Below are 25551 nucleotides of genomic sequence, written 5' to 3' on the forward strand. Positions count from 1 at the left end.
TCCCTTAAGACCTATAAAAAGCCAATGCCATAGAAAAATCTGATTAGTCTGTACCTCATTTCCATTATATTTTATATGCTGGAAGAATTAACACTATAAAAATCTCAAGAAACACATTTTAAATCCTCAGTAAAAATAGTCTCATTCATTTACTGAACAACCCATGGCATAGACAACTTCAGTGTAGCCAGCTTTTAAAACCTTAATTTTTCCTGTTGGCATGAGTGTACCTGCTTGTAGGATAACAGAGAGAAAACAGGAGGCTGTATCACTTTTTCCTCCAAAGCTTTACATTTGTATTCTCAAAGACATAGCATTTAAGATAGCTAGTACAGGTGGGATTTTTTTTCTTATGATAGTAGGGGAAAATCAGTGATTCAGGTTAAGAAAGGATGTTAAGAATCTCTGGGAGACTTACAGGAGGAACATAAGAGGCTGGAATGGTAACTGTAATGTAACTTCATACCCAACCTTAGTCATTACAGAAGCCTGTCACATTCAGAAGCCACAGTTTGCATGCAGGGACTAAAGTACCCTGATAAGGGAAAAAAAAAAAAATCTGAGATCCCAAAAAGCACATTACAAGCAGTCCAGGCACTTTGTATCACTGATTTTATTCACATGTACAAGTTGACACTACACTATTAAAATAGACAATACAGAAGCATTAAAAACAAATACTGTTTAAAAACTTTAAAAAACACATATTGCTTCAAGCTTAGATGGTATTTCCCTATTGTTTTTAAAGTGAATTCAGTGCTAACAATAGCTGAGGCAGCTTCCCATTCACTTGTACCCCTAATTTCATGGGGCTACTTGTCAAGGTGTTGAGTCAGGCTCCATTTATGGCTTTGCTGCTGAGTGCACTAACTGAGCTGGAAAAGAAACTGGAACATCCAGGTTACCGTACGTTAGGCCCTCAGATTGCTAGCATTTGGTCCCTATCACAGTAAAAAAAAAAAAAAAGTCAGAGAGGCCTTTATAGTTCAGTGGCACTACATTATGCCATAAAAAATGAGAACACTTACATATGTGTTAAAATTTCACTGTAAATTTGCATGTGCTACCTGGATAAAATTCTTACCAGAAACTGTTCCTCAGTTCTATTAAGGTTGGCTCTAAGTTTAGCTATCACCTTGACTATTATCTCAGCTTCCTGTGAAAAAGTCTGTATTTCATAGTTGCAAAGATGAGACAGCAGTGACTGAACAGGCATGCTACTGTATTTTACAGGACATTCTTATGCAGTTTTCATGGTAACATTTTACACTGTAAACACTAGTCTTCACAACACTATAGCTGAACTGCAGCATTACACATTGCAAAACTCTTGCTTCACTTAGCTAAGTACTTCCAGAAACAAAGGAATAAACAGTCATTTTAATGAAGACTTTGGACAATTGAGTATTTACTGTGTTCTTACCAAGAAGTTTTACTTGTAAAACAGGAGTGAGAAGTGTTCACGATTTTGCTGAATTCAAGAGTCCATGCACGACAATGCTTAGAAATTCCTTAACTGATAGAGAAACATCACTAGGTTTTCTACTTTCCCGTGAGTCAAATTTGAAGCAAATGGCCACCTCCTGTAGGAATCTATGGAATACACTTAAAACTTTTACATCTGGAAAGTTCTGCTTTACAATGCAATTGGCTTTTCATTTGTTAACATCAAAGCACCAGCGGTTTTCCAGACCAAATACTTCACACATAGAGCTTGCAGTGATCAGAACTATACTATTTCATATAGTCTAAGCAAAATAGTAGCTTTATAGTCGATTAATACCCAAATGGAGGAAGGCTACCTGATTTGCAGAATAATTTACCTCTCACTTCAGGTATTGTATTACTTAAACCCAGATAGTACCAACGTAGCACCCAGGATTGTTTTGGCTATAGACCATTTGAAAAAGCACAACAACTCACAAGACCTTATTAATGTATCTAGAGTCTTTTAGTAAGTCATCCTTGTGGGGAACAGCTCCTGACCAGACAAGGATTTTAGGACTAGACAATTTCCTCAGTATACAGCAGCCTTGATGCTGTTGAAAACTCTCATTTGAAGACCTGAACAGGTCTGTTGGAGATGTTTTAAGTTTAGTTCCCAGTATCCAAGGCAGAAGACACTTTGGCCTCCTATGATTATTGAAAACACCAACACCTAATGGGAGAAACATCTTATCCAAACACAGGTACTTAAGGCAGGCACACAGTCATCCTGGCTCTTCCATTCCCTGTGGGAAGAGAGGACTGTAGAAGCTATCTTCAAAAGCATGGCAAGTTGAGCCCTGCCCTACACAGTCAAGGAACTGTTGAATGTGACAAAATGCACTGAGGGCACAATCCATCTGCTGTGTTACATAAAACCTACAAAGTGTGTGGGCAACAGGAACAGGCAAGTTTTTATTGAATAAGGCTGTTAAACACTACTGAGTTGGTGCTTTGACACTGCAGTGCAAAGCTTGGGTGGCTTCTGGAACTGCAACAGCATCAGAAGCAAGCTAAGTATATTTACAGCAGTTATTTAAAGAGGAAAACACAGCATAAAAGGAAATTAAAAGAATCTCATATGGAATAAAGGCATTCTCTGGAGTAGTTTTCCCAGTTTTGGGCACTGTTCTAAAGTTTCAGGAAGTTCTAGCCTATGGTTTACTTAGCAGTCAAAGTCTCCTACAGGAATTTTGCTGTGTGTAAAACATTCTTAGTCATGCTGTGCTTTCCCAGACTTAAAACCTGTAAGATCTTAAGTAGGTAGCCTTGAACAAGAGTGGTCTGTATTTTCATAGCTTTATGTGTAAAAGGCAGGTTAAACAAAAAACAGGTTATAATTTCATGGATTCTAGGATGTTTTAACAAAATTTAAATTGTGAGTAATGAAACCTTTAGTGATGTAATGGACACTAGGAGGCAGCAGTGCTTGGATCCTTTGCACAATTACTTTCTTCAACAACACAATCAGGCTTTTCATTAAGCATGCGTACTCTGTTGTAATAGTAGTTCTAGAGTCCTCCTTACTCACTGAGATTATGGAATGAAGCTAAAACTAGTGCAGGTTTCTGCTCTAGAAGTGCAAGTATGCTTCCCATGGGAATGTGTCCAGCCTGTAAAACACAAGCTCCAAAACAATTCAACTGAGATAACCAACATATGTAAATAACACACAACACATCTGAACAAAACTTTGAAGCTCACAACTACAGCAATCATCTGCCTAAAGCATAGTTAGCAAACTGAAAAAAAAAAGATAATTTACAGCCACCTGAGGGAAACAAAACCACCAAGGATATCACAATAACTATGAAGAAGTAGGACCTACAAAACAAAAATGTTCAAACATCATTATATGTTCTTGTTTACTAAAGGGTACACCCCTCCTTTCCCTAGCCCTTACCTCCTCACCATCCCCTATAAGTGAGGGGCTCTGCACCAATTGCAAGAGGCAGCAAGTTTCTCAGGACGTCATCTACAAGTTTTATCAACATAATTTTCAAGTCTAAACCCTTTAACAATATACTTGTACAATACCTCCAAGCAGAATGCATATTGCACTCTGACCCCCACTGAGCGTAACAGATACTCTGAAGTGTCAAAAATAGACCTCACCAGAAAGGAGCCAGCCCTCTCTTTCAATAAATGCATTTACATGATTAAGTACAGACTAAGTGTGACCACGAGGTTAGTACAGTGGTACAGCTCTATATTTGTAGAACAAGTAACTGCTTATTGAGTGGCAGCTATCAAATAATGATTGTCTACCTTAGTTATTTGGTACAACAGGAACAGCTACAGCAAAATGATCCTGTAGCTGTTTCTTGCCCTGAAAATGAGTGGTTTATTCTAATGACCTTAGAAACAGTGATAAAAGTTAGCATCAGCAGATTCACTAATCAAACAAGGTTGTTTTTGTTTGGGATTTTTTTTGTTGTTTTTAAAGTTTCTGTGTACAGACAATACTTGGTATTTGCCTGCCTAAAGCATCTACATTTATTAGTGCTAGTTACCAGATACACTGGCTTCCTGTTAATTGTCTTCATATGCTTATTTTCATAAAAGTGTTAAATAGTTTTATAAATACAAAGGCACCTCCATCACTCCTTTTAAAGTCTTTCCCCAGTACCATCTCCCCATGACTTAAACTTTAAATAAGGGAAAACAGATTATTTGCAACCATGATCAAAAAAGCCTTTGCTTTGACTCCCTGTATGCTAAGGTTTCCCCTCCCACCCTCAAAACAAGCTAACCGAAGCATTAGAAAAATTCCCAAAAGGGGAATTGTTTAAAAGATTGGGTAGTTATATCTAAAAGCCTCTTCAAATGTTATGGCTCCAAGGATACACCCCGCTGTGAGGTAGGTAGCCGAGATAAAAACATTGTAACAAATACTTTTACAGCTGGAAACTCCCTATAAAAACCTTGCATAAGTGGTTTGGTTCCTTGCACCAGTGTCCTGATATGCGTGACTTCTTCTGAGGATGCCTAAGGGAATCCAGGTTCAGAGAGCTCTTGCTGAGTAGCATCTCATGTACTCTGTCATCCAGGGGTTGTCTGCTGGGGAGGGCTTTGTTCGCCAAGTGTTTTCTGCCTCTGCTGATCGCACTCGCCTCTGAGAAAGCTTCCTTTTCTCCACTTGTCTCCTGTTCTTTGCTCGTAGGGCAGATTCATGAATCTAAAAGACCAGAGTTAGTATTATGAAAGGAGAGCAGCCTAGGAACCCCTCAGGAATGAAGAGGATCACTTTTTGTTTGTCCCAGTCCCTATCCTGAAGGAACAGGGATTGTGAGCAAGGTTGTATTTCTTCTCTAATTTGTACCACTAACTGAACATAGATTTCTTTTTTTCCCCATGAGAAGTGCTTTAAATTCTGTTCTGCATTATCTTTCACACTTCCAACTATTAAGTGATTGCAAAAATCTTGAATGTTTCATAGTCTTACTCAGATGAATTCTAAAAACTTCAATTCTCTGTTTCTATAATTTAAAACCTAAACAGCCCTCGATATGCCTAATATCCCTAAGCCATATTAGTAAGACCAAACCCTAGAGATCCCTTAGAGACTAAAGACCTTAATTTTGAACAGTGTGCTGAACACACAATTACATGCATTTTTATATTAATAAATTATAATGTTTCCCCCAAAATTTAATATGAAGAGCGAGTTTCTATGTTTGTGTGCATCTCTCTCCACATTGAAAACTCTGTCTCCCATCTCAATAAGGGGTAAGTAACACCTTTCAGACATGCAAGAAAAAGTAACCTCAGCAGGCAGTAAGTCATCAGTTCCTACATAAAGAAACATCCTCAGTAACAAAACACTACATAATTGGCAGTGTTTCAGAAATGTTCTGCTGTTCAGTCCAAACTCAAGACCTGAGCTGAGGCGTTCCATTACTGTTTCTAGTGTAAGAAATATTAGATGTCTAAGATAAAATATAAATAATTCTGCTCATGTCAGGCTTCAGCCTCTTCTAGGCTTCAACATAAAGCACCAGTCGACTATTTTGAGCACTGACCAAAGTTCATCAATTTAGCATAAATGTCTGTTATCAGGGAAGGCAGCTTCTTTCCAAAGCTGTAAGGCCCAAGTTCCTCCTTTTGCTTAAAGGCTTGAGCAGTCCAGGAAGGAAAAGCCTGGACTTCAAATCCCTTCCAAAACAGCCCATCAAAGGTCAGCTCCATATTGCACAGCACGAACACACCCACCTCAATCCTCAGGTATCTTGTGTCACAGATACAGACTCTACATTAGCAGTACGATAAGGACAAGACACTGGCAGGGATGTGTTAATGATTGTGTTTTACCAGCGTAGCAGAGTTACAGAGAAGAAAGAAATGGATCTGTTAAAACATTCCCTTGCTGTTTCTAAGCTAGGAAACAGAGCCCCGGTACAGCAAAATCCTGGTGCTGTCCATGGCCACATGAATTTAATTTGTGCTATTTTGGTAATATTTACACCAGCCCTGTAATCCATCAGCCATCTGATAGACCATTCTGCTGCGAACAACATTTCCTACTGGCAAGCCACCAAAACAGACTGCTAGACAAGACATCTTAGCAGAAAAGCACTTGTACCATCTCAGTGAGGCTCCTAGTCTAGGAAGTGCCCCAGCAAAAAATCTTTCACAGCACAAGCACTTGCCCAGTGTTTATATGCCTGCCTGCTCTGGGATGCCTGGTGCTAACTGCCTGCTCTTCTCCTGTTCTAATGAAGTTCAGGATGCAAAGTACTTTTATAACAGACAGTTTTGCTGGTAACACTGTAACAGCCACAAACAACAGGCAGTTTTAATTAGAACTTGCAAGTATTAGTCAAACCTGGGAAGCTTCCAAACCAACAGTAAATAGGTCTCATTTGGACATCTCAAGACTCTTCAGGTTTAGTGCTAGAACCTACTGCTGGAATCTCCATATATTCAAATAAAGGGACCCCTGAGAAGTTCTACCTAGCTATTAAGATATCTGCAGGCAATAAGTAGTCACTACCTTTTAATGAAACAGAAGTTCTTACTTACTTCATTCACCGAAGCAGAAGCACAGACATTGTGAGTTTTCTGGCTCCCAGTATCCGTCTGTCTTTCTCCCCATCCATACAGAGCAAATGGATGTTTATTCTCCTTTGGTGCATCTGTCCTTTGGGGACTTTTGGCTGATTTTCGATCATTACGACTGGACAAGGCACTTCGACTTGGACGTCGTCCTGTACGGCTGGTTTTGTCTGCTTCCTTTACAGAAGTACGTTCTGCAGTTTTCTCTTGCTCTTCCTTCTCCTGCTTTTCTGGATCTTCTTTTTCTTTCTCTGAAGAAGAAAAAAAAGTTATGCTTCAAGCTCCCAATGACAACATATTAATGTCTGATTTGCACAGCCTCTCAATACATCATTGAAGCTGTGCTTTTTTTAGAAATTCAAGAAGCCATTGCTCCCTTAGCAACAGACATATACCTTGCTTCAATGTCTTCATTCTTTCTTTAGTGACTACAATACAGCTTTCCCATACTTAAAAATGCCTTTCACTGGTGAGGTTACAGATAACCAACAGCCCCAAACAGAACTTAGACTGTTTCCAGTGATCCTCTGTCTTCACTATTTCATCCTTGCATCTCTCAGACAGCACAGATGGAGCACTGAATGCCACACAGATGCTGCTAGCCAGTCAGAGATGAAGTCTGATAAGACTATGTGCAATACTAAATCCCTCCTATTATATGCTTCCACTGAAAAAGGTGATTCATTTTCAAGCTCCCTGTTTATACGTGCATCTCTGTTACAGTTTCCTGCTTCAGAAGGAGAGGAGAGTGTGAAGCGAAAACCCACAAAGTAGTAGACATCACCTTTGCTACCTGATCAGTGAATTATGTTGTACATTTAAAGTACCACACTCTGCAGGCTTACTCCCCAAGGCTCGTTTATCCCACACATTCAAGCCTCCCATAGCAAGGGGCCAGCAGTAGTCCTCCAGGCACTGGGTATGGAGAGTAGGTTTGTGAGAGAGAATATAAAGGCTGAATCACTGCAGTTTTAGATCATCACTGAAGACCGAATCAGCATTATATAAAATATTAATTAATTAACAACACAGAGAAACAACTGTTCCATAAGAACCAATCTTCTTGCCCTGTAGTGTGTGATCACCTACAAGACATGTGCCTTTTATTCACCTAAGAGTATAGGAGTCCACTAGTAACCAATTCCTTTCAAGTCTGTTCATTAGATGCTGCCTTCTGCTAGACTCACACAGTGATCACTCAAACTCTGCTGACATAAACACACCAAACTTGCAAGTTTTCTACCACACCATCTATTTCTGCTTCTGGTGGGGACCATCTCCTCGCCACCTCTGTTCCAAGTCTCAGCACATTCAGCCATCACCAGCATTCACTGGTATGGACAAAAGGAATTCCTTCACTGTCATAGGGAGGTCTTCTGGTTTAGGGCTTGCTTACATATTAACAGGTTGAGCAAGGACAAGTACTGCAGTTTTTACTCAGGTGTTTTCATCACTAAAAGCAGAAGGGCTTGCCAATCCTGTGACATAATAGCAACCATTCCTGATAACTGCCAATTTCAAGCACGTGCATGCCCAATCCAACTTTAATCTCAGTTCTGTATTCATCCAGATCTGGTGAAATAGAAGTTATCTGCCTGGCACACTGATTAAGCATCCATTTACTCTAGCACTCACTTCATATTTGCAGGGTAAAGATACCAAGGCTTGTTCCACACCCTAGAATTCCCCTAAGGCAAGCCTCATGCTCTCTTGCTAGCTGTTAGCCTGGCCAGCACGGTTTCTACGTGCTGCCCAGCAGCACAGAGGCCCTGGTGCTGGGCCCTGTTCAGGCTTGCCTATAACCATCTTCCAAGATGTGCAAGTGTAGCATTCATCTACAGGTGATACTGCAGTGCAGCTGAGTATTTGGTAAAGAGTGACCAGCAACGTTAAAGTATTCAGAGCTGTATTTGTTGAGAGATCAGCTGAATAACATCACAAAACAACCAAAAAAAATTAGTCAAGGCCAAAGTGGTGGCATGTAGAGAGTAAAAATGGCTAGATGAATTTTACATACCTAAATATTGGCTGGATGTAGTTTCAGTTACTACAGACAAGGCTGGTAAAAAACAGCAGCAGTGAGCTCAGTGTGGTATTAGACTTGTTTTGCTTGTTTTCCCTGTGCTCTGGGACTCAGAGCTTCACTCTGAAACAAGGCAGCTCATTCATCATGGCTGCAAACAGGCAGCACAGAGTTATCTATCCCCTTACAAAATATTATCTGAGCATCTCCCTAAGCAGCCACTCCAAAGGAGGGACTGCCTGGGTCCATTATCGGAAGGAAGCACTGTTTTGAGCAAATTAAACTCTGAAAGGGAACATACTGCTGTCAATTCTGGAACAAGAGTGCTTTTCATTTTGGAAAGCTGTTCCATCCTCCATTCAAGGAAAAATGTCATCTTCCTTCTCTGCAAAGGGGGATGGAGCAACACTGACTTCATAAACAGCAGAAGTGGCATTTAGAGACCTAAAAATACAGGAAAGTGGGGGCTCTGCAATTACATGGATAGTTCAGCTTTAAAAAACATGGCAACAGCCATGCTTGGGGATGCTGCTCACCAGGATACAGCTCCAGCTGGTCCAGAAATGATTGAGCCAGCTTGTCCCAAAATAGCAATAAAAGCATATGGGTAAATGGCACTCCGAGTCCTGTGCACAGCCTTACAGTAAATGCTGTGTGCCAGAGTGCACTGTAGCACTTACGAGTGCCTGCTATTAGAGCAGGGGTTTCCATGAACCCACCCCTACAGCGCCATTTACCCAGAACTCAGCTGGTGAAGGCACAAGATGTCTAACAGTTATTTAAGCCTTTTATTTAAAACCACGGTTTATATCCAAGCCATTTTCTTAGGCATCACTTTTCACACAAAGTCAGAAGAGCAGCAGTTGACAGCAGGACTTAGACCCAGCTGTTCAGGAGGAAGTCCAGGCACCAGCAACTCCTCCCCATCTCCTTCCCATGCAGAGCACCATGCATCAGCTCCAGCAGACACAGGAAACTCAGAACTGACCAGCTTGCAGCATTACAGGGATTAGACAGGAGAAGGGAAAAGCTAGAAACGTTTAAAACTGCATCATGGACACTAAGCAGAGCACACTGGATGGACAGGAGGGGATTAAGTGCTTAACAGGCAGAACAGGCCCACCCAACAGGGCTGCTGAAAGCTCCTGCCCAGAAGAGGTCACTTAAACCCTGCTGCATGGCCCCGCTTGCGTAACAGCTCCGCTCCGGGCTCAGGCAGGCAGAGCCCAGGGCAGCGGCTCTCCCACAGCACTGCACCCCCGGGGCAGACAGGACCCCCATTTCAAAGGCCCCGATGACTTACTACACATAACAACCTTCTGGTCAGACCCGCGGGCCAGGTCACAGGGCTCAGCGGTATTATGTCTGTACAGAGGTGCTGGCTCCTTACAGCACTGCCTCAGCACCGGGAGAACACTTCGTGCTTGCATTGCTGCAGGCAGAACCGGAACTTTCCTGCTTTTGTACCGAAACCTCCCCAAATGGGGCAGGTCTCCTACACATCTTGAAGGTCCTATATAACCAGTTATGGGTATCCACAAACTACAGCTGGGTAGAAAGTTACTACAGATGAAACAGATTGCAACATCATTTGTTCAAGGCAGATCTTGCGTGAGGCAATACTGGAGCTAGCAGCCACACAGCAGCTCAGAGCTGATTGGATTCACACAAGCTTCATCTGCAGCAGAGTTTGGAAAGTAATTACTGGATTGGCTTGACAGCAAAGCTTGTTTCCAAAGGAAAAAAAAAATGGGAGCAACTTTAAGTAACAGTACTGTAAACCCCTGCATTGATGCCCTTGCCTTCTTCCCCCACCACAAACTGCTTCTTCCCACATACATGGGCCAGCAAATGCACCTGCAACATGATGACAAACAAGATCAGGGAACAAGTTTGAAACTGGATCTTCTGTTTAGTTCCACTAATCCAGATCAGTCACTTTCCCAATACTTTTACAGCACCTCCTTCAATGGCAGCTTGTCACTGCTGTCTCACTGCTGTCACTTAATACCACTGCACAAAAATGCTGAAGGCAAAATGGGAATAAGGATTGAAAGATGCCTTCATCCTGCATGTGTGTGCAGCAGTGTCATTTCACAAGCAACAGGTCTGACAGCAGTGCTGCTGCCAAGAGCTTCTGTCTTCTACTTACCAGCCCACTGGGTTCTGTTGACAGCTTTGAGGATGTGTCTACACCACAACTACACCAGTTCATTTAGGTCAAGATTTTGTGGGATTATGTTTAAAGCACATCTGTGCCTGGGCTCCTTCCACAGAACAATCCCACAAACAGCTGCCACAAGTGGGGGGCCAGAAGGAATTAGCCCAAAGTTGCCTCCAAGCACACCTTGGTATCACTCAGCCACAGCTTCAGTGCAAAACACAGCGACAAAGCACATTTGTGCCATGTGCTGCCCCAGGGCTTCACACTGGCAGTGCTTCAGACCAACACCACTGAACATTAAGCCAAGATGCCTACATCCACTTCCTCTTCACACACCAGAAGCATTCACAACTGTCACAAACACACATGGGCTCATTTCAATGAGAGGAAAGGGGAAACCAGGCCAGCACATGCCATATAATTGTGTTTACCTCAGATATTAAACAACGTTAGTGCTGACCAGCTTGTTGCCATGTTGGCAACAAGCACTGTCAATACCACTCGGGCAGAAATCAGATTCCCCACAAAACAGCAGGAAGCAGCAGTAGCCAGGTAACAGCTAGGATGTTCCAGCATGTGGGTGGATGTCAGATTCAGAAGACAAAAGATGTCATCAACATGAGCACACTCAGCTACCCCCACAGCACTTCAGTGTAATTAAGTTCTTTCAGAGTAAAAAAAAAAAAAAAGGCAGTTTAATAGTAGAAGCTTCAAAGTGGTAGTTTCTATGTTATCTCCTCCACATGCCTTAATTAGCCAGCCACTAAGCAGAAGAAAAATGTATACTTATGATTGTCCAATACTAAATGGGTCACCTCTTTGTATTTTATATGTGCATTAAGATAGAATAAATATCCACTAAATCCAGCTGCCTAAGCAGAGTTGTTTTCAGTCCTTCTGCTAAAGACTTAGCAAAGCTCTTAAATACTCACAGAAGTTAAAAATGTTTCTTCTAAGCCATTTGGCAAAGAAGTGAATGTGAAGTACAGATTTTTCTCCCACTATAAAATAGCAAGTATCTAGCAAATCCTTAGACATTCCCTTACAGCATCCATGGCAAAGGTGTATCAGTTACAGAAGCACAATTGCCCAAAGCCCTGCAGCCTGGCAGGCCACCGGTGCTCCACAGTCCCTTTGCCAGTGCTGCAGGACTGAGGAGACAGCTGGATGCACTGGATAGTCACTGCACCATCACTGACCACAGACAGGGCCTGCACAGAAGGCAGCTGTTACGCCCTGCTGAATCCCAACCAGAATCTAACTACCAAGTAACTCCAGCTGGACCTTTCCCTAGAGAGGAGTCGAGGAAGGAATCAGGGAGCAGGGTAATGAGTGAGCAGAGCACCCTGGGCAGCAGTCTCTAGCCTTGGCAACTGCTGGTGCCATTAGATTGTAGCAGGTTTAGGTGCTCTATCCATAGGGTCAACAAGAAGAATGTAGCTGTACATGTCCAAAGTGCATCAGAAAAGCTGGGAATGCCAGGTTCTGAGTGCAGCTTCAACAGCTTCCACCTCCTCTCACTAAAAGCCAAGCCTTTAGAAAGCGTCGCCTTTTCCCATGCAACCACTCCCTGGTGTTTTGCAATTCTTTGGTTCTTCTCACTGAGATACTATGGAGTTCTTCCACACATGCTCCCAGTCTACCTTCCTCAAAGTCTGACTGAGGAAAGCAAAAGAAGGCCCACTAATACTCTGTTACATATTGCTGAGCTGTTGTGGTTTAACCTCAGCCAGCAACGAAGTATCACGTAGCCACACCCTCCCTCCTTCTACAGGGGAATAGGAATGATAATCAGAAAAACTCATGGGTTGAGATAAAAACAGCTCAGTAATTGAAATAAAGTAAAATATAATAGTAATGAAAAGGGAGGAATAAAACCCAAGAGAAACCAGTGATGCACAGTCAATGGCTCCTGGGCATTTGTTTATACACTGGGCAGGACTTTCTGGCTATGGACTATCCCTTTGGCCAGTTTGGGTCAGCTGTACTGGCTATGCCTCCTCACAGCTTCTGGTGCACCTGTTTCCTGGAAGAGCATAGGAAACAAAAATAACCTTGATTTAGGGTAGGTACTGCTGAGCAGCTACTAAAAACATCAGTGTGTTATCAGCATTATTCTCATAGCAAGTCCAACACACAGCAGTGTTACCAGCTACCAGGCATAAAATTATCCCAGCTGAAGTCAGAACAACAGCTTTGGGGAGGTGCAGTGCATTACCCAGCAGCTATGTGCACTCCCTGTGAGACCTGGGTACCACAGGCCCACCCAGCTGACTGCAGAATCCCACACCACTAGTATGCTCTGAAACACCCAGCCTCTGGAACAGATGACAGCATAGCTAAAGCTTTTGTGTAATGTGGTATTCTTAAGGTCGATGAATGCAGCTTAGTCTTGAATATCAGAATATCAGATCATTCTGGAAAGCTCAGGTCCCAAAGGGCACTGGATCAGATTAGTTTCCCCACTCCAAACAAGCACATCTAACTCTAGGGAGAGAAGGGAAAAAAAAAAAAACAAACAACCAAAAACAAACCACACACCACAACAACAGCAAACAGGCAGCGTGAGGCTTAACTGAACAGTTGTCAAGGATTTTCCCTGCTGCTGTACAGCAGGGAGACAGCTGATTCAAAAGGCATTTCAAAACACCAATCAATGGCTGCCAGATACAGTATTCTTTCACCACAGGTAAGAAACTATATCTTACTGGATAAAAAAATACCAGCTTGAGAAGCTCGACCATGTTATTGTCTTCTAACCACTCTCTTAGATCGTGAGACATCAAAAGGGAATTACTCTGTGCTAGAAGAGAACAAAATGTTACCAGCTCAGCACCTGTTCAGGCTATGAAGTTGCCCACACTCAGCTGCGCACCCAAGACCAAACCTCAGGTGGCATTAAGAACCAAGCGTTCAGCAGAGACAAATTACATGTGCAGGTCCAGGAAAGCAATTGCGTTACGAGCCAGCCACTGGCATACAGTCCAACTTGCCGCTGCTTTTGCCGGAGAACCCGCTTACATAATTGCAGAGATGCTTGGATCCCATGGCAACAGTTTACATAAGTGGCTGTGACTCAGGATGAGAGTTGCCACCACTCGGCTCTTTAAAGAGACACCTCCGGCGCCGCAGCCACGGCTTCTCCGCAGGCCTAGCCAGGATCCCGCTGGAGGCAGCGGGCCCGGGCTGGTGGGCCCCGCCACCCCCGGGCCATGTCCTGGGGGCGGGCAAGACGGGCCAGGCGGCGGCCGGGTGCCCCCGCACGGCCACCCCGGGATGGGGATCGGCCGCCGAGCCGCGGCAGAGCCACCCGGGCCGAGCCCCGCGGAGCGGAGCAGGGCAGGGCAGCAGGGCCCCGCCGCACACGCGTGTCCCCCGCCCCGCCGCGCTCCCTACCGGGGCTCGCCCGTCCCGCCTCGCTCGGCGCCGCCGCCGCCGCCGCCGCCTCCTCCTCCCGCGCGGCCGCGGGGCTGCCGGCGCCCGGCGGCGAAGGGGAGCCGGCCGTGCTGCCGCCGCCGCTGTCCTGCTCCCAGCCGTCCCAGAGCCAGGGCCGGTGCGCCTGCTCCAGGAGCCGGCGGCTGAGGCGGTAGTGCAGCAGCTCCAGGTAGCAGGCGCCGCACGATTCCCACTTGGGCTCCTTGAAGCGCTTCATGTACTCCGTCTTCACGCGCCGCGCCGGCACCACCATGGCGGAGCCGGGAGCCGCAGCCGGGAGCCGGGAGTCGGGAACCGCCGGCCGAGCCCGCCCCCTCCCGCTGCTACGTTTAAATCCAAACAGCGGCGGCCGGCCCCGCCCCGAGCGGGGCGGGCTGCCTGGAGCGGGGAGACGGGGCCGTGAGGCGCAGCGAACGGGATGAGACGGAGTGACAATTAAATCAAATATAAACTATAAAATGTAGCACAAATACACCCGAGCGCCGCAGCCCTGGGCCCAGCAGTAGGCGTGCTGGGGCCCGGGTGAGGCTCCGGGAAGGCCTCCCCGCTGCCTGTCGGGGCACATTGAAACCCAGCGAGTCCGTGCAGTGCACCAGAACGGGTGCAGCAGCAGCAGCTGCAGCAGCAGCAGCAGCAGCAGCAGCGGCGCCTTCTGCGTGTGGCCGCGGGGGAGCTGCTGCCTGCCGCGCTGCTCCTGTAAGAGCAAAGGGTGCGCCGCAGCCGGGGCCGGCCGGAGGGAGGCGAACGCCTTTGCATCAACAGGGACCGCTCTCCATTTTGCACTAATCTGCTTTAAAAACCGGTCGCCAGAGCAGGATTCGCCTAATCCAGCCCTGCGCTGGGCGGCCGCCGTCTCTGGGGATACGAAAACGCTTTAGAGACCAATGCAGAAACCGGGGCGGCGAGTGCAGCCGCGCTCTGCCTGCCGCGCACAGACACGCACTCTGCCTCTCCAGCGATTCTGGATATTTCCTTCTCACACACCGTATTTAGGGCATCGCAGCGAATCGTGCCCCTATGGGACACGATTGTCCTTGAAAATGGTTTGCCGCAGAGCCTTTGGCACGGCTGGCTCGCTCACTCACAGCCCCCGCCCTGGGAGGGGACAGCGTGATCCCCCCGCCCGGCCCCACCCCGGCGGGCTGCGAGCGCCCTGATCTGGGCACCTGCGAGCCTGGCTGCCCTGGCCATGCGCAGGCTCTGCGCAGCGCCTCTCCGGCCTCCTCGCCAGCCCCCGCTCCGACACACGGGGGCACTGATGGATTTCCAGAAACAGTTCTAGGAAACTGCTTTTTTTTCTTTTTTTTTTTCCTTTCTTTTTTTTCTTTCTTTTTTTCTTTTTTTTTTTTAACTAATAAGGAAGCAAATCGTATTGTTCCTTTCCTTGCGTTCTCTGACTGATACAAATGAAAAAAAAAAAAAAAAAAAACAACAAAAAACCCACAAGCTGACACGGATTGCCGGGATGGTAAACGAAGGCCCAGAGCATTCCAGTGAAACAAAAGTGATGGTGCTTGGTGGCTTTGAGGTGAGGAAGCCAGTGTAACACGCAGCACCTCTGCCTGCGCGGCAGAGTGATGCAATCACCCATAGAGCTAGCATAACCAAATTGACTTAGTTTAATCGATTCTCAGATCAAGGAGTATTTAGCTCTGTTTTACATGTACTTGCTCAGGCTTTCTAACCCCGTGGTGCCCTGGCATGAGTGAGGGGTCAGAGATGCTGCCTGACCTTTGCAGAAGCACCTGGATATCTCCCTCCAGCCCTCACAGCCCCCTCAGCTCTTGCAGTTATGCCAACAGCCCCGTGACAGCAGGATGTTGGAGAAATCCAGTGTGTCCCTCTGCAATTCAGGAAAATGCAGTCAGGAGAGGCCAATTGCAGTGGCACCCAGTGCATGGTGCTGCAGGCACACACGCTGCAGATCTGCATCCATAAACCTGTTAAGTTCCATTTTAAAACCCATCCTTACTCCCTTCAGCTCTGCCTGCTGCTCTCAGGGGTGGGTGGTGATAGGGCTGCCAGGGAGGAGAGGCTGGGCAGGGTATTTACTGGAAAGAGAGGCACAGAAATAGCAGGGCACCTACGCTTGCTCAACAGCCTCAAAAACGAGAGAGGAACTCCTTATGAGAGCTCTTCTCTCCGTGCTGTAACACACACGGTGCGCTGCCCAAGCCAGACATGCAGGAGCCTTGCCTGCATACTTCCCTGGAATAAAACCAGGCAGATGCAGCAGTGTTCTCCCCCCACCCAGTGCTGTCCTGAGGATTTGGGAGATGCCTTGCTCATTTATTTTCCCCACTGAGGGCTCCAGTGGCATCTGGGCTGTCCCTGGTGCCTTCTCCTTTTGCCCTTAGTGATCCCACTGGGGTCCAGCTATGTCTTCAGCACCACCTGTTGTAACAGAGGGTGTTTCTTGGAAAATAACAAGGAACAATATGTTTATAAACACCTGTAACTGAAGACAGAACTAGAGACAGTGGCTGTAGCAGCGCTGTCTGGAGAGGAGAGCAGATTGCTCCCCAGTTAACCTGGACTCTGGTTTCTTACTCTGATACTGTGCTAGACCTACACAAGCAGATGATGTAAGTGGATTCACATAAACAGGCAAGGTCTGGGGGTTGCAGAATTTACTTTCCTTTTATAAAATGTTATTTTGTACAAAATGTCTTTTTGAACCAACCTGCACAGTTTCAGCTGGTCACTTGAGGTTATGAAAATGCTGCTGTTCTTTCCATATATTTTATAGTATCAATCTGTCCTTTCCCAAAGGACTTCTGTTCCCCGTTGTCCTGGTTTCAGATGAGATAATTTTCTTCTTAATAACTGGTACAGTGCTGTGTTGGATTCAGTATGACAATAATGTTGGTAATACACTGATCAGTTGCAATCAATTTTCAGATTCCCATGCTCTGCCAGGGAGCGGGTGCACCAGAAGCCAGGAGGCAGCATGGCCAGGACAGCTGACCCAAACTGGCCAGAGGGATCCTCCACACCATAAAACATTATGCCCAGTGTGTAAACTGGGGGGAGTTGCCCAGGAGCCACTGGTCACTGCTTGTGGGTAGGCTGAGCATCAGTCAGTGGATGGTGAGCAATTGTACTTTGCAGCACTGGTTTCTCTTGAGTGCTGTCTCTCTCTTCCTCTTATTTTTATTGCTATCATTTAATGTTATTATTGTTATTATTCTATCATTATATGTTATTATTGCTATTATTATAATTGGTATTATTATATTTCATTTATTTCAATTATTTAGCTGTTCTTATCTCAACCCACAAGTTTTACCTGTTCTTTTCTCCCGTTTCTCTTCCCCATCCTACCAAGGAGTGAGAGGATTGAGCAAGGACTGCACAGCACTGAGTTGCCAGCTGGGGCTGAACCATGACACGAGTTTAAAAAGACACAGTTGTATCAGAGGTATATGGATTCTCTTTGATGGCTTCTCTATGAGGAAGGGATTGCCTTTTGCAGAACCAAACTTCTCCTGGGCTGCTCGTAAACCTACTGCCCAGTCATTCATCCATTGCACAAGAAATGCCACTATGACAGGCTCCAGATCCTGGCACACAGTCTGTGAGTTCCCATTTTCTGCATTTTTTCCCCCCTAAACTCTGCACTCTTCAGAGGAGGCACCTGATCTTCACAGCAGCCTGCAAGGTGTCAATGTTTCATGATTATGGGTGAGGATGGGTGTTGTTAGCAGCTGCCTCCACCCATTCTCTCCATTGTACCACACAGCTACAATGTCAGCACTCTTGCTGACAAAACAATGAGCACCCAGCTCCCGTGTGGTATGGGGTAAGCTGCACCTTCACACTCTGTTCTCAAGTTCCTCCTTCACAGCGCCACCCTCCCAGTCCAACAGTTTGCCTGTACATCCCCCAGTGCCTTGGGAAGGGGCAGCTGCAAGGCTTGGAAACCAGCTGGGGACACTTGTGTGAGAAGACTTGTGACAGAAGTGTGCAGAGACACCCAGCAAAGCTGATATTGTACTTCACACGTCACCTGAGGCTGATGCAAGCAAAAGCCTGGGTGTGGCTGCCAGGCACCTTCCCCATGCCACAATCTAATCTTGATACATACAGAGCAGCAACCACCAGGCAACAGGCCCCAGCATCCCAAACCAGCTCCAGAGACATTCTGCAGCTCCAGGGCAGGATGCTGAGACCATCCTGGGTAAAGAGCAACTCCTCCCTCACCCCTCCAGCTACAGCCAAGCAGCTCTGCATGTGCCAAACAAGAATCATTTCCCGTCCTCAACACAGCAGCTCTGGATATTCTCAGTGTAGCTGCATAAACATTATTATTAATTTAATCCTAGTGAGTTTTGGCTTCAATGCCTCATGGCAGAGACTTCCATGTACTGAGAATAGCCAGATATTAAATGATTCCTAAATGAGGAAGTACAACATTTATGAGGCTGATACTAACATTAGAATTTCCTCCCTTGCATACTTTGCTGCACTTTTGCCTTCATTAAAAAATGAAATAAAGACACCATATGAATCATAACACTGAAATTCTAAACTCACTTTTTTCCTTTTAAAGCACTTTTTCCCTGAGGATCTTATTTATGCCTCTTAATCCCTATTATTGCTCTTCCACACGTAGCAAGGCAGGTGGCCAGGTAAGTCAAGAGTTTCTGACCAGATCCATGACTGATTAATGCCAAAGCCCAGGAATCCCAGTTTCCTCCACCACCCCCATTTGAATGGGAGCACCATTCCTACCAGAGAGGACAGCAGCCAGGACTGGGAAACAGCCTTATTTCTGTCTGAAATAACCACAGTGAAGTCAGGAACAGAGAGATAGCCTGAGTTCTGTGCAAAAAGCAGCAGCTAACGAAAAATGAGCATGGATGTTATTTTGCAGAGTGTGGTCCAGAAAAGCACTGGGTAATCACATGGTCATTTACACATGGTGTTGACTTGCAGTCTTTTGCCAGTTGCACCTCTCCTAGCTCCAGGCAATAAGGAGAATAGTGGACAGTTCATATGCAGTAGGAGTGGAAAAATTATATGTCAACACATCTTTCAGATCCACAGACTGGCTTCCAGCCAAATCAGGAGCTGTCAGATTCTGAAACTGGACTGCTGAATTTGCTTGGGAAAAGTCTGGAGGAGAAAGAAACCAGGGAAAATCAATAAGTTGCTTCTTAAAGAGAAATGCATTTTTAAAGTATTTAACAGCATACACTCCAAATCAGCAAGAAAGTTTTGCCAGATAGGGAAAAATGCATTCTTTTTAGACATGTAAACTCTGCTTTCACCTAGATTACTGCATCTTTTCCAAGTCCTGGGGGTAGCTGTCCCAGTCACTTCACAAAACAAGCCACATGCTGCTCATATAGCCTGGTTAATCCTGCAGATGCAGGTTCTTTGGTTTCATGGGCTGTTATCCATTTAGCCTACTCCAGCTGCCCACAGGGTAACACTGTCATGGCAGAAGTATCAGAAGAGTTGGTTCAAATGCTCCTAGGGACAGGTTAGTCAGCAGTAGTGCACATGGCTGCAGAAGTCTCCCAGAAGTGCCTGATCCTGGTATCCAGAGTTCTGGGAAACTTGACCATAGCTGTTGTGAGTTGCAACCTGCTGGGGAAGCCCTGCAACCCCTCTCTGGCAGCTCTGATCACAAATCCTGTTATTTGTGCAAGTCTCACATTTTTCCTTGGAGCAGCTTGAATCTTTTTGCTGTTACACCTTAAGTGGCTGTGCCTCCAAGCACCCACAGCAGCAGAGTTCACAGCAACCTTAGCAGCAAATGTGAGTCTTGTCAAAGGTCCATACTTTCCATCCACCTTGCTAAAACATGAAAAGAGAGATGTAGCTCCTTGGGTTGTGTGCTAGGACTGTGGCCAGGAGCAGGGAGAGGCATTTCCCAGCCCTGAGTGTCTTCTGGCTTCTGCAGTCCTGAATCTTGGACTGGCACTCAGTGAGCCTGGCTGCTCACACAGCTCAGCTCTCGATTTTAAATTGTCACAGTGGCAAAGAATAAAGTCCATACTGGTATCAGCTCCTTTTTTCCTGTTTTTGTTTTTTTCCTGGCCCCTTAAGGTTGCAAGGTTGCACACCACTGTTGACTGGTCAAGTGAACAGTTCCTAGCAAGGGAACAGATCTTACAGCCTGCACTAACAGGCAGTTGTAAAGACACTGCCCCCAGCAACATTCAGTCTGAGAAAAACCCGAGTTTACATTCCAGCTAAGAGGCAGGAGAATTGGGAGACATTTCCCACCTGTCCCTTTTTATGTCCTGCTTGAGCAGCCCCAGTGAGCAGCAGGTTCATTGGTGACCCCTGGCTCAGCAGCTGCCTGTCCCATGGCCAAGGCAAGGAGCTGGCTCCCAGTCGTGCAGCTCCACAGGCAGTGCAGGACACCCACTCTTAGTTATGCCTGAGTGTTTTTCATGAGGGATGTGGGTTTCCCACAGCTCCTTACAAGCAGTGGGGTGTGGGCACATGTGGAGGGGATTGCTCCTTTCCCCAAGAGGCTAGTGAATGGGGAGTAAACCCAGAGCTGGCTGCTCTCTAAAAATCCATATGTATTCCCTCCAACCTAAATGCTCTGCTAAAGGCTTGGGGCCACTGAGGGCACCTGCATTCACCTCTTCTTCACCATGATTAAAGGGGATGGCTCAAAACAAAGAAACCCAGCCTGAAAATGCCTGGGTTTTGAATGTCTGTCAGGAATAACTCATGTAATTTATGAAGTTCCTCTGAAAGAAAGGATGAGCAGGGATTGAGGCAGTTCACCCTGAAGTGGGATCTTGCTCCCAAGAAAGTCATCAAGGCAAACTTGCATGGTGCTCCAAGTGGCAGAGTCCAACACAGTCACTTGCAGCGTGCAAGACATTGTGGTCTCAGTAACACCTGCAGGATGCCACCTCCACGAGTCAGGGCAAGAGGCAACCTGAGTGCATCCACCCAGGCAGAGACAGGCGATGGAGAAGTATCTGTGCCCACACACTCCTTCAGTCTTATCTCAAGCTCATATGGCTGCCCAAAGCTGCTCTAGGCTCATACTCCCTTTCCTCTGGAGCTCTGGGGCAGCCATCTGGCTACTGGACAGGATTACTTTTGTTGTTTCTGCTCATATTCCTTTTTCAATCCCAGTACATCTTCATCTCCTTCTTTTGGCTCTGGGAGACACCCAAGAGGCTGGTACAGCATTTGCTACAAGCAAGGGATTCAAAATCTCCACCATTTAGTGGCTATGTCTGAGAGCCCATCTGTCACTGAGAGAACATAAATTTTTGGGGCAAAACAGAGACACCTGTGCTGCAACCTGCTCCCCATCTCACAGCAGTAGGGGAGTGCTGCTGAAATTATGAGTTCTGGAAGATCAGTCCTTCAGACCGTCACTGCTGGGCTAGAGTCAGCCTCTGGGTGATGGGGACAGAAGCTGTTCCTATGGCTTTGGGATGTTTCTTCCAGCATAGGAACCCATGCCTCACAATTACCCATATGGTGGCCCAGTGCCAGTCCTGCATCTAACAGCAGCCTGCACAGTGATGGATCAGTTTCCCAAGCAGTAAATTGATGGGTAATAACAAATGATCTGTAGAGAATAATTTAATGCTTGAAAAAGCTTCAGAGAATTTCCAATGAGAAGGCTGGGGAACAAGGCTGGCTCAAGTTCATATTACCAAATATGGTTTGAAACACCAGAAATTATTGGTAGCTCAGTGCTGGCTCTGGGCTGATTTCACTGTCAGTTTGTGAAATCTCTGCAACCTAATTTCATTGTTCCTCCTCCTGGAAACAAGTGGGCCTTCAACACAAAAATACTGTCATCTGAACATGAACTCCTACAGATCCCAGTGCCATGACCATGTGCATTGAGATCAGTCTCTGAAGATTGCCACAGCTACCTCATTTTTTTTCTGAAGCACCTCCAGCACCAGTTCAGAAAAACTAATGTTTTTGAAGTTCTTTCCCAGATCATCTAGAGAAGAAGTCCCAAAGGATGCCCCAGATCCTGATGAGCACATGGGTGGAGGAGGATGCCACAATGAGGGCAAGAGGAAAACTATGCAGGAAGCTCCTGAGAGGGGTTTACCTGCCCTAGCAGTACCCTGCAGGTGAGCAGGAGTTCCAGCCTCTTGGTGCAGAATTTCATCCCAAATAAAGCCAGTCACTTCCAGGGTTCAGCTCTGAACACGGGTAAGGCTGCTGAGATAAGTTTCTAAATTGCTTCCAAGATTGCACAGGAGCAGCAGAAAAAACTGGGAAATGGTGGTGAGGAAGAGAAAGGCGAGCTGGAAAATCACAAGCAGTAGGCTGGGCACAGGCTGACAGCTCCCCCTTCTCTCCCCGCTGGCACCTTGGCTTGTCCTCACTTTTACCCATTTGGGATGAGTGCTGGCTTGGAGGACAAGCATTGTCCCTGCCTCTCACCCCAAAGATGCTGCCTTCACTGCCTCGTTAAGACAGTGCAGGGGGGAACCTTTCAGGGAGCCTTCCTGTGGGGAACCTGGTGGAAACAAGCAGTTCAGGCTCAGGGAGAGGCATCCCTAATATGGTCTCAGCCACGCTGACTGGCTGGGGGATCCTGGGGCAGGAATGGAGCCCCTTTTAAAAGTACCCAGGTCTTCCCACAAAGGCAAACCTCCCTGGACTTCAGCAGAGCTACAGTGAAGCTTGCTTGATATGGGAATTTCATCCACCCTTTGGAGATTATCCAAGCTTCCTTGGGTTTCATATGGCATGAGGTGGTGGCCTGGTCTGTGCGTGAGCTGGCAGATGCCAGCAGAGAAAGCCCCTTCTCAAGCAGCACAGGGCTCCTGCCAGCATCACCCTGGGGAGGAAACCTGCTGGTATCCCCCTGCCATGGGCTCCTGCCTTGCTCCCTGCTCCCCTCTCCCTGCCAAAGCAGCAGCAGCACATGCCTCAAAGGCTGCAGACCAGTGCCACCACATCGGTGCCAGCCCCCACTCACTGCTCTTCTCCACAGCAGAGCCGGCAGCAGCTCCTCTTTGCTTTTGCTTCTGCTTCTTCCAAACCTGCTCAGGTGCCCGGCCGTGTGCTGTGATCACCCCATCCACACCCTAAGCAGCCTCCTGGGGCCCAGGAGCCACGGGTGGGAAATTCCCTGACCTGCTGGAGCAGGGCTGGACCCTGCCTGCACCGCTGGGGTCAGACCCTGCCGGCCGTGGGGAGGGGGCACTGCGGGCGCCCACCCTGCAGCTCAGAGGCAGGGCCAGGGCTGGGCTCGCTCCAGCTGGGGTGGCTGGAGCACAGAGGTCCAGCCCCAGGTGTTTCCTATAGCACTCAGGGAGGACTCCTGGGGAACCACGTGTGCCAGAGGAACAATGCTGGGATGTCCACTCCGAAAGGCACAACCATCCCACGCGGCCAATGCGAACGAGTGGCAGAAAGGATGGTGCTTTTCTAACAGCACTCTCTGGCTTGTAAAAAAGAAAAAAAAAATCAAAAATATTTTACTCGTTTGGAGAGCAGTTCCCTGGCTTGCTCAGAAAAACAAACCTATTATCTGCTGACTGTGTGTCGGGGCAGGGCTGCGGCAGGAGCAACACAGACATGCCAGCGATCACACCGCAGCTGCTCGTTCAGAGCAGGGCAGCCGGGGCAAACGCAGCCCCCCGAAATAGCGCTCAGAGTGGGGAGCCAGCCCGGGCAGCCGCGGGCTTAGGAAGGAGAAAGAGCCTTGAACAAAATGCCAGCACCATGAAGGCATTTGCTCAGGTCTCACGGAGGATGGAAATGATTGGCACACCTTTAAATGGACATAAAATGTGCCATCAGCGGGGTGGGATCTATTTTTAACCCCTTGGAGTCTGCAGATGTGCAAACCCCCGAGAGCAGCTCTCGGCAGCCCGGGAGAGGCGTGTGGTCAGCCTTTCGGATACCGGGCTGGGAAATGCCGCCGCAGTCGGGCTCCGTTTATCCCGCAGCGAGGAGGGAGATTAAAGTCTTATCGTGCCCCTTCCTTTGCCTTGGTAGCAACCCCGGCCAGCAGCCGGAGCCCACACATACGTGCTAAGCACTACCAACCTCTCACCAGCTTTGCAGTTTTCTTTTTGGAAAAGGACTTTCTGGGCCTGGGTAAATAACATCGCATCCCCGGCTCTGCCTGAGGGAGCTGGAAGGAATGCTGCTGCAAGGCAAGGAAGAGCAGGACACCCCGGGGAGGGTGAGGCGCATGCCGGGGACCCGCTGGTGACCGCCGGCGGCAGGACAGCCCTGGGCAGGGGCTCAGCGCTGTCAGCACCGCTGTGAAGCCATCGGAGCTGCTGTCAGCCCATCCCCGCCTGTCTGGCATTGTCCTGCAGCCCCGCTCCCTGCTGCATGGCCAGCAGGCGACACACACCCGCCAGCCCAAGCCTCCTCCAGCTGTGTGGTTAAAGCACCAGCCTGCCTTGGGGAGCAGGGTGTGTGTCTGCAGCCCCTCACAACGCACAACATTCTGTAAAATCGCCCATCGTGTCTAAAGGGTTTCCTCATCACTTCCTGGGAGGTAATCCAGCTGTTCAGCAAACCCAGCACTGATTTAAAATACAGAAAAGCAAACATAACGGCCATTTCCTCAGATTAAAATTTTAATATATTTGTCTCTCAGCAACTGTTTGTCCCCTCTGGTGCCCTCCATCCTCCAGCAAAGTAACCTCCTCACCAGGACAGTCACCAAAAAGTCCAGCTGCAATCAAAAAGCAGCTGTGGATCCTGCAGCATCCCTACAAGAAGGGTACCTCAGTTCTGCTGTCACAGGCTTGGCACGCAGATTTCAGTTCTCAGAGGATGGGGAGCAAGCAAAATCTGTGCCCAGTGGAAAAAGCCCCAGCTTGAAACACAGCATCCCTCTGAAGCACCAGAAATTATCTTGAGAATGGTTTTGACAAATGGATGCTCTTGAAGAGAACCTGTGCACCACTTGTGAGCTGCTCCCCCAGGGAGTGCTGACATCTGCATGTATTGTTTGTAATGAATTATCCACTCAGCACGGGGAACCTGTTGGCTCTGGAGAGCGGTGCTAGGCTGGCTTTCATCTCCCCAGCCTGCTGGTGGGAATCCAGCCTGAGCCTCCTGTGAACCAGACTTCTCCCTGCAAAAACCCACCCTGGTGCCCTGAGCCCCTTGTCCCTGCCACCCCACACAAAATGAGCCATCCACGTCCAGAGGTGTCACTGTAAGCATCAGCCAGGCAGCTGCTGGAAAATTACGTGCTGATTTTGCCACTGAGGGGGGCCAAGGGTGGTGTAGGGGGCTGTTTCTGGAGCAGCAAAGGAGCTGGTTGGGGGGCTTGTCAGACCCTGCCCCAGCACCAGTGTTCACCTGCTGCCCCACTTGCCCTGGGTCAGAGATGATGGACACTGAGAAACTTGGGGGATATAGAGCTAAAAAAGCTTCACTGAGCCAAGCTCATAGGAGA

At 47.2% G+C, this 25551-nt stretch overlaps 1 protein-coding gene and 1 long non-coding RNA gene across 3 annotated transcripts; one reads left to right on the plus strand and one right to left on the minus strand.

Annotated features, from left to right (window-relative positions):
- Nucleotides 1–595: 595 nt before the first annotated feature.
- Nucleotides 596–14492, minus strand: CCSAP (centriole, cilia and spindle associated protein). Of its 2 annotated transcripts, none has more exons than XM_064413859.1 (3): nt 14124–14492; nt 6508–6791; nt 596–4663 (listed from the first exon to the last, which is right to left on the minus strand). In XM_064413859.1, the coding sequence occupies exons 1-3, from the start codon at nt 14413–14415 to the stop codon at nt 4490–4492; spliced, it is 750 nt and encodes a 249-aa protein (XP_064269929.1). In that variant the 5' UTR covers nt 14416–14492; the 3' UTR covers nt 596–4489. The 2 variants fall into 2 exon arrangements, with proteins under 2 accessions (XP_064269929.1, XP_064269930.1); XM_064413860.1 differs by lacking the exon at nt 14124–14492 and adding an exon at nt 6936–6969.
- A 2582-nt stretch (nt 14493–17074) lies between these two features.
- LOC135296913 (uncharacterized) lies at nt 17075–18678 on the plus strand. The gene is made up of 2 exons (XR_010358932.1): nt 17075–17252; nt 17491–18678. It is a non-coding gene; the product is annotated as an uncharacterized LOC135296913 (long non-coding RNA).
- The last annotated feature ends 6873 nt before the right edge of the window (nt 18679–25551 follow it).

This window comes from Passer domesticus, chromosome 3, assembly GCF_036417665.1.
Source record: "Passer domesticus isolate bPasDom1 chromosome 3, bPasDom1.hap1, whole genome shotgun sequence".
Taxonomy (NCBI): Eukaryota; Metazoa; Chordata; class Aves; order Passeriformes; family Passeridae; genus Passer; species Passer domesticus.

Excerpts from the sequence above, each read along its gene's own strand:
- CCSAP (XM_064413859.1), bottom strand. The coding sequence starts at position 14,415 with ATGGTGGTGCCGGCGCGGCGCGTGAAGACGGAGTACATGAAGCGCTTC. Across the intron at positions 6,792-14,123 it reads GGCGGGACGGGCGAGCCCCG|AGAAAGAAAAAGAAGATCCA; the intron begins GTAGGGAGCGCG and ends TTTCTTCTTCAG. Across the intron at positions 4,664-6,507 it reads CTTCTGCTTCGGTGAATGAA|ATTCATGAATCTGCCCTACG; the intron begins GTAAGTAAGAAC and ends CTGGTCTTTTAG.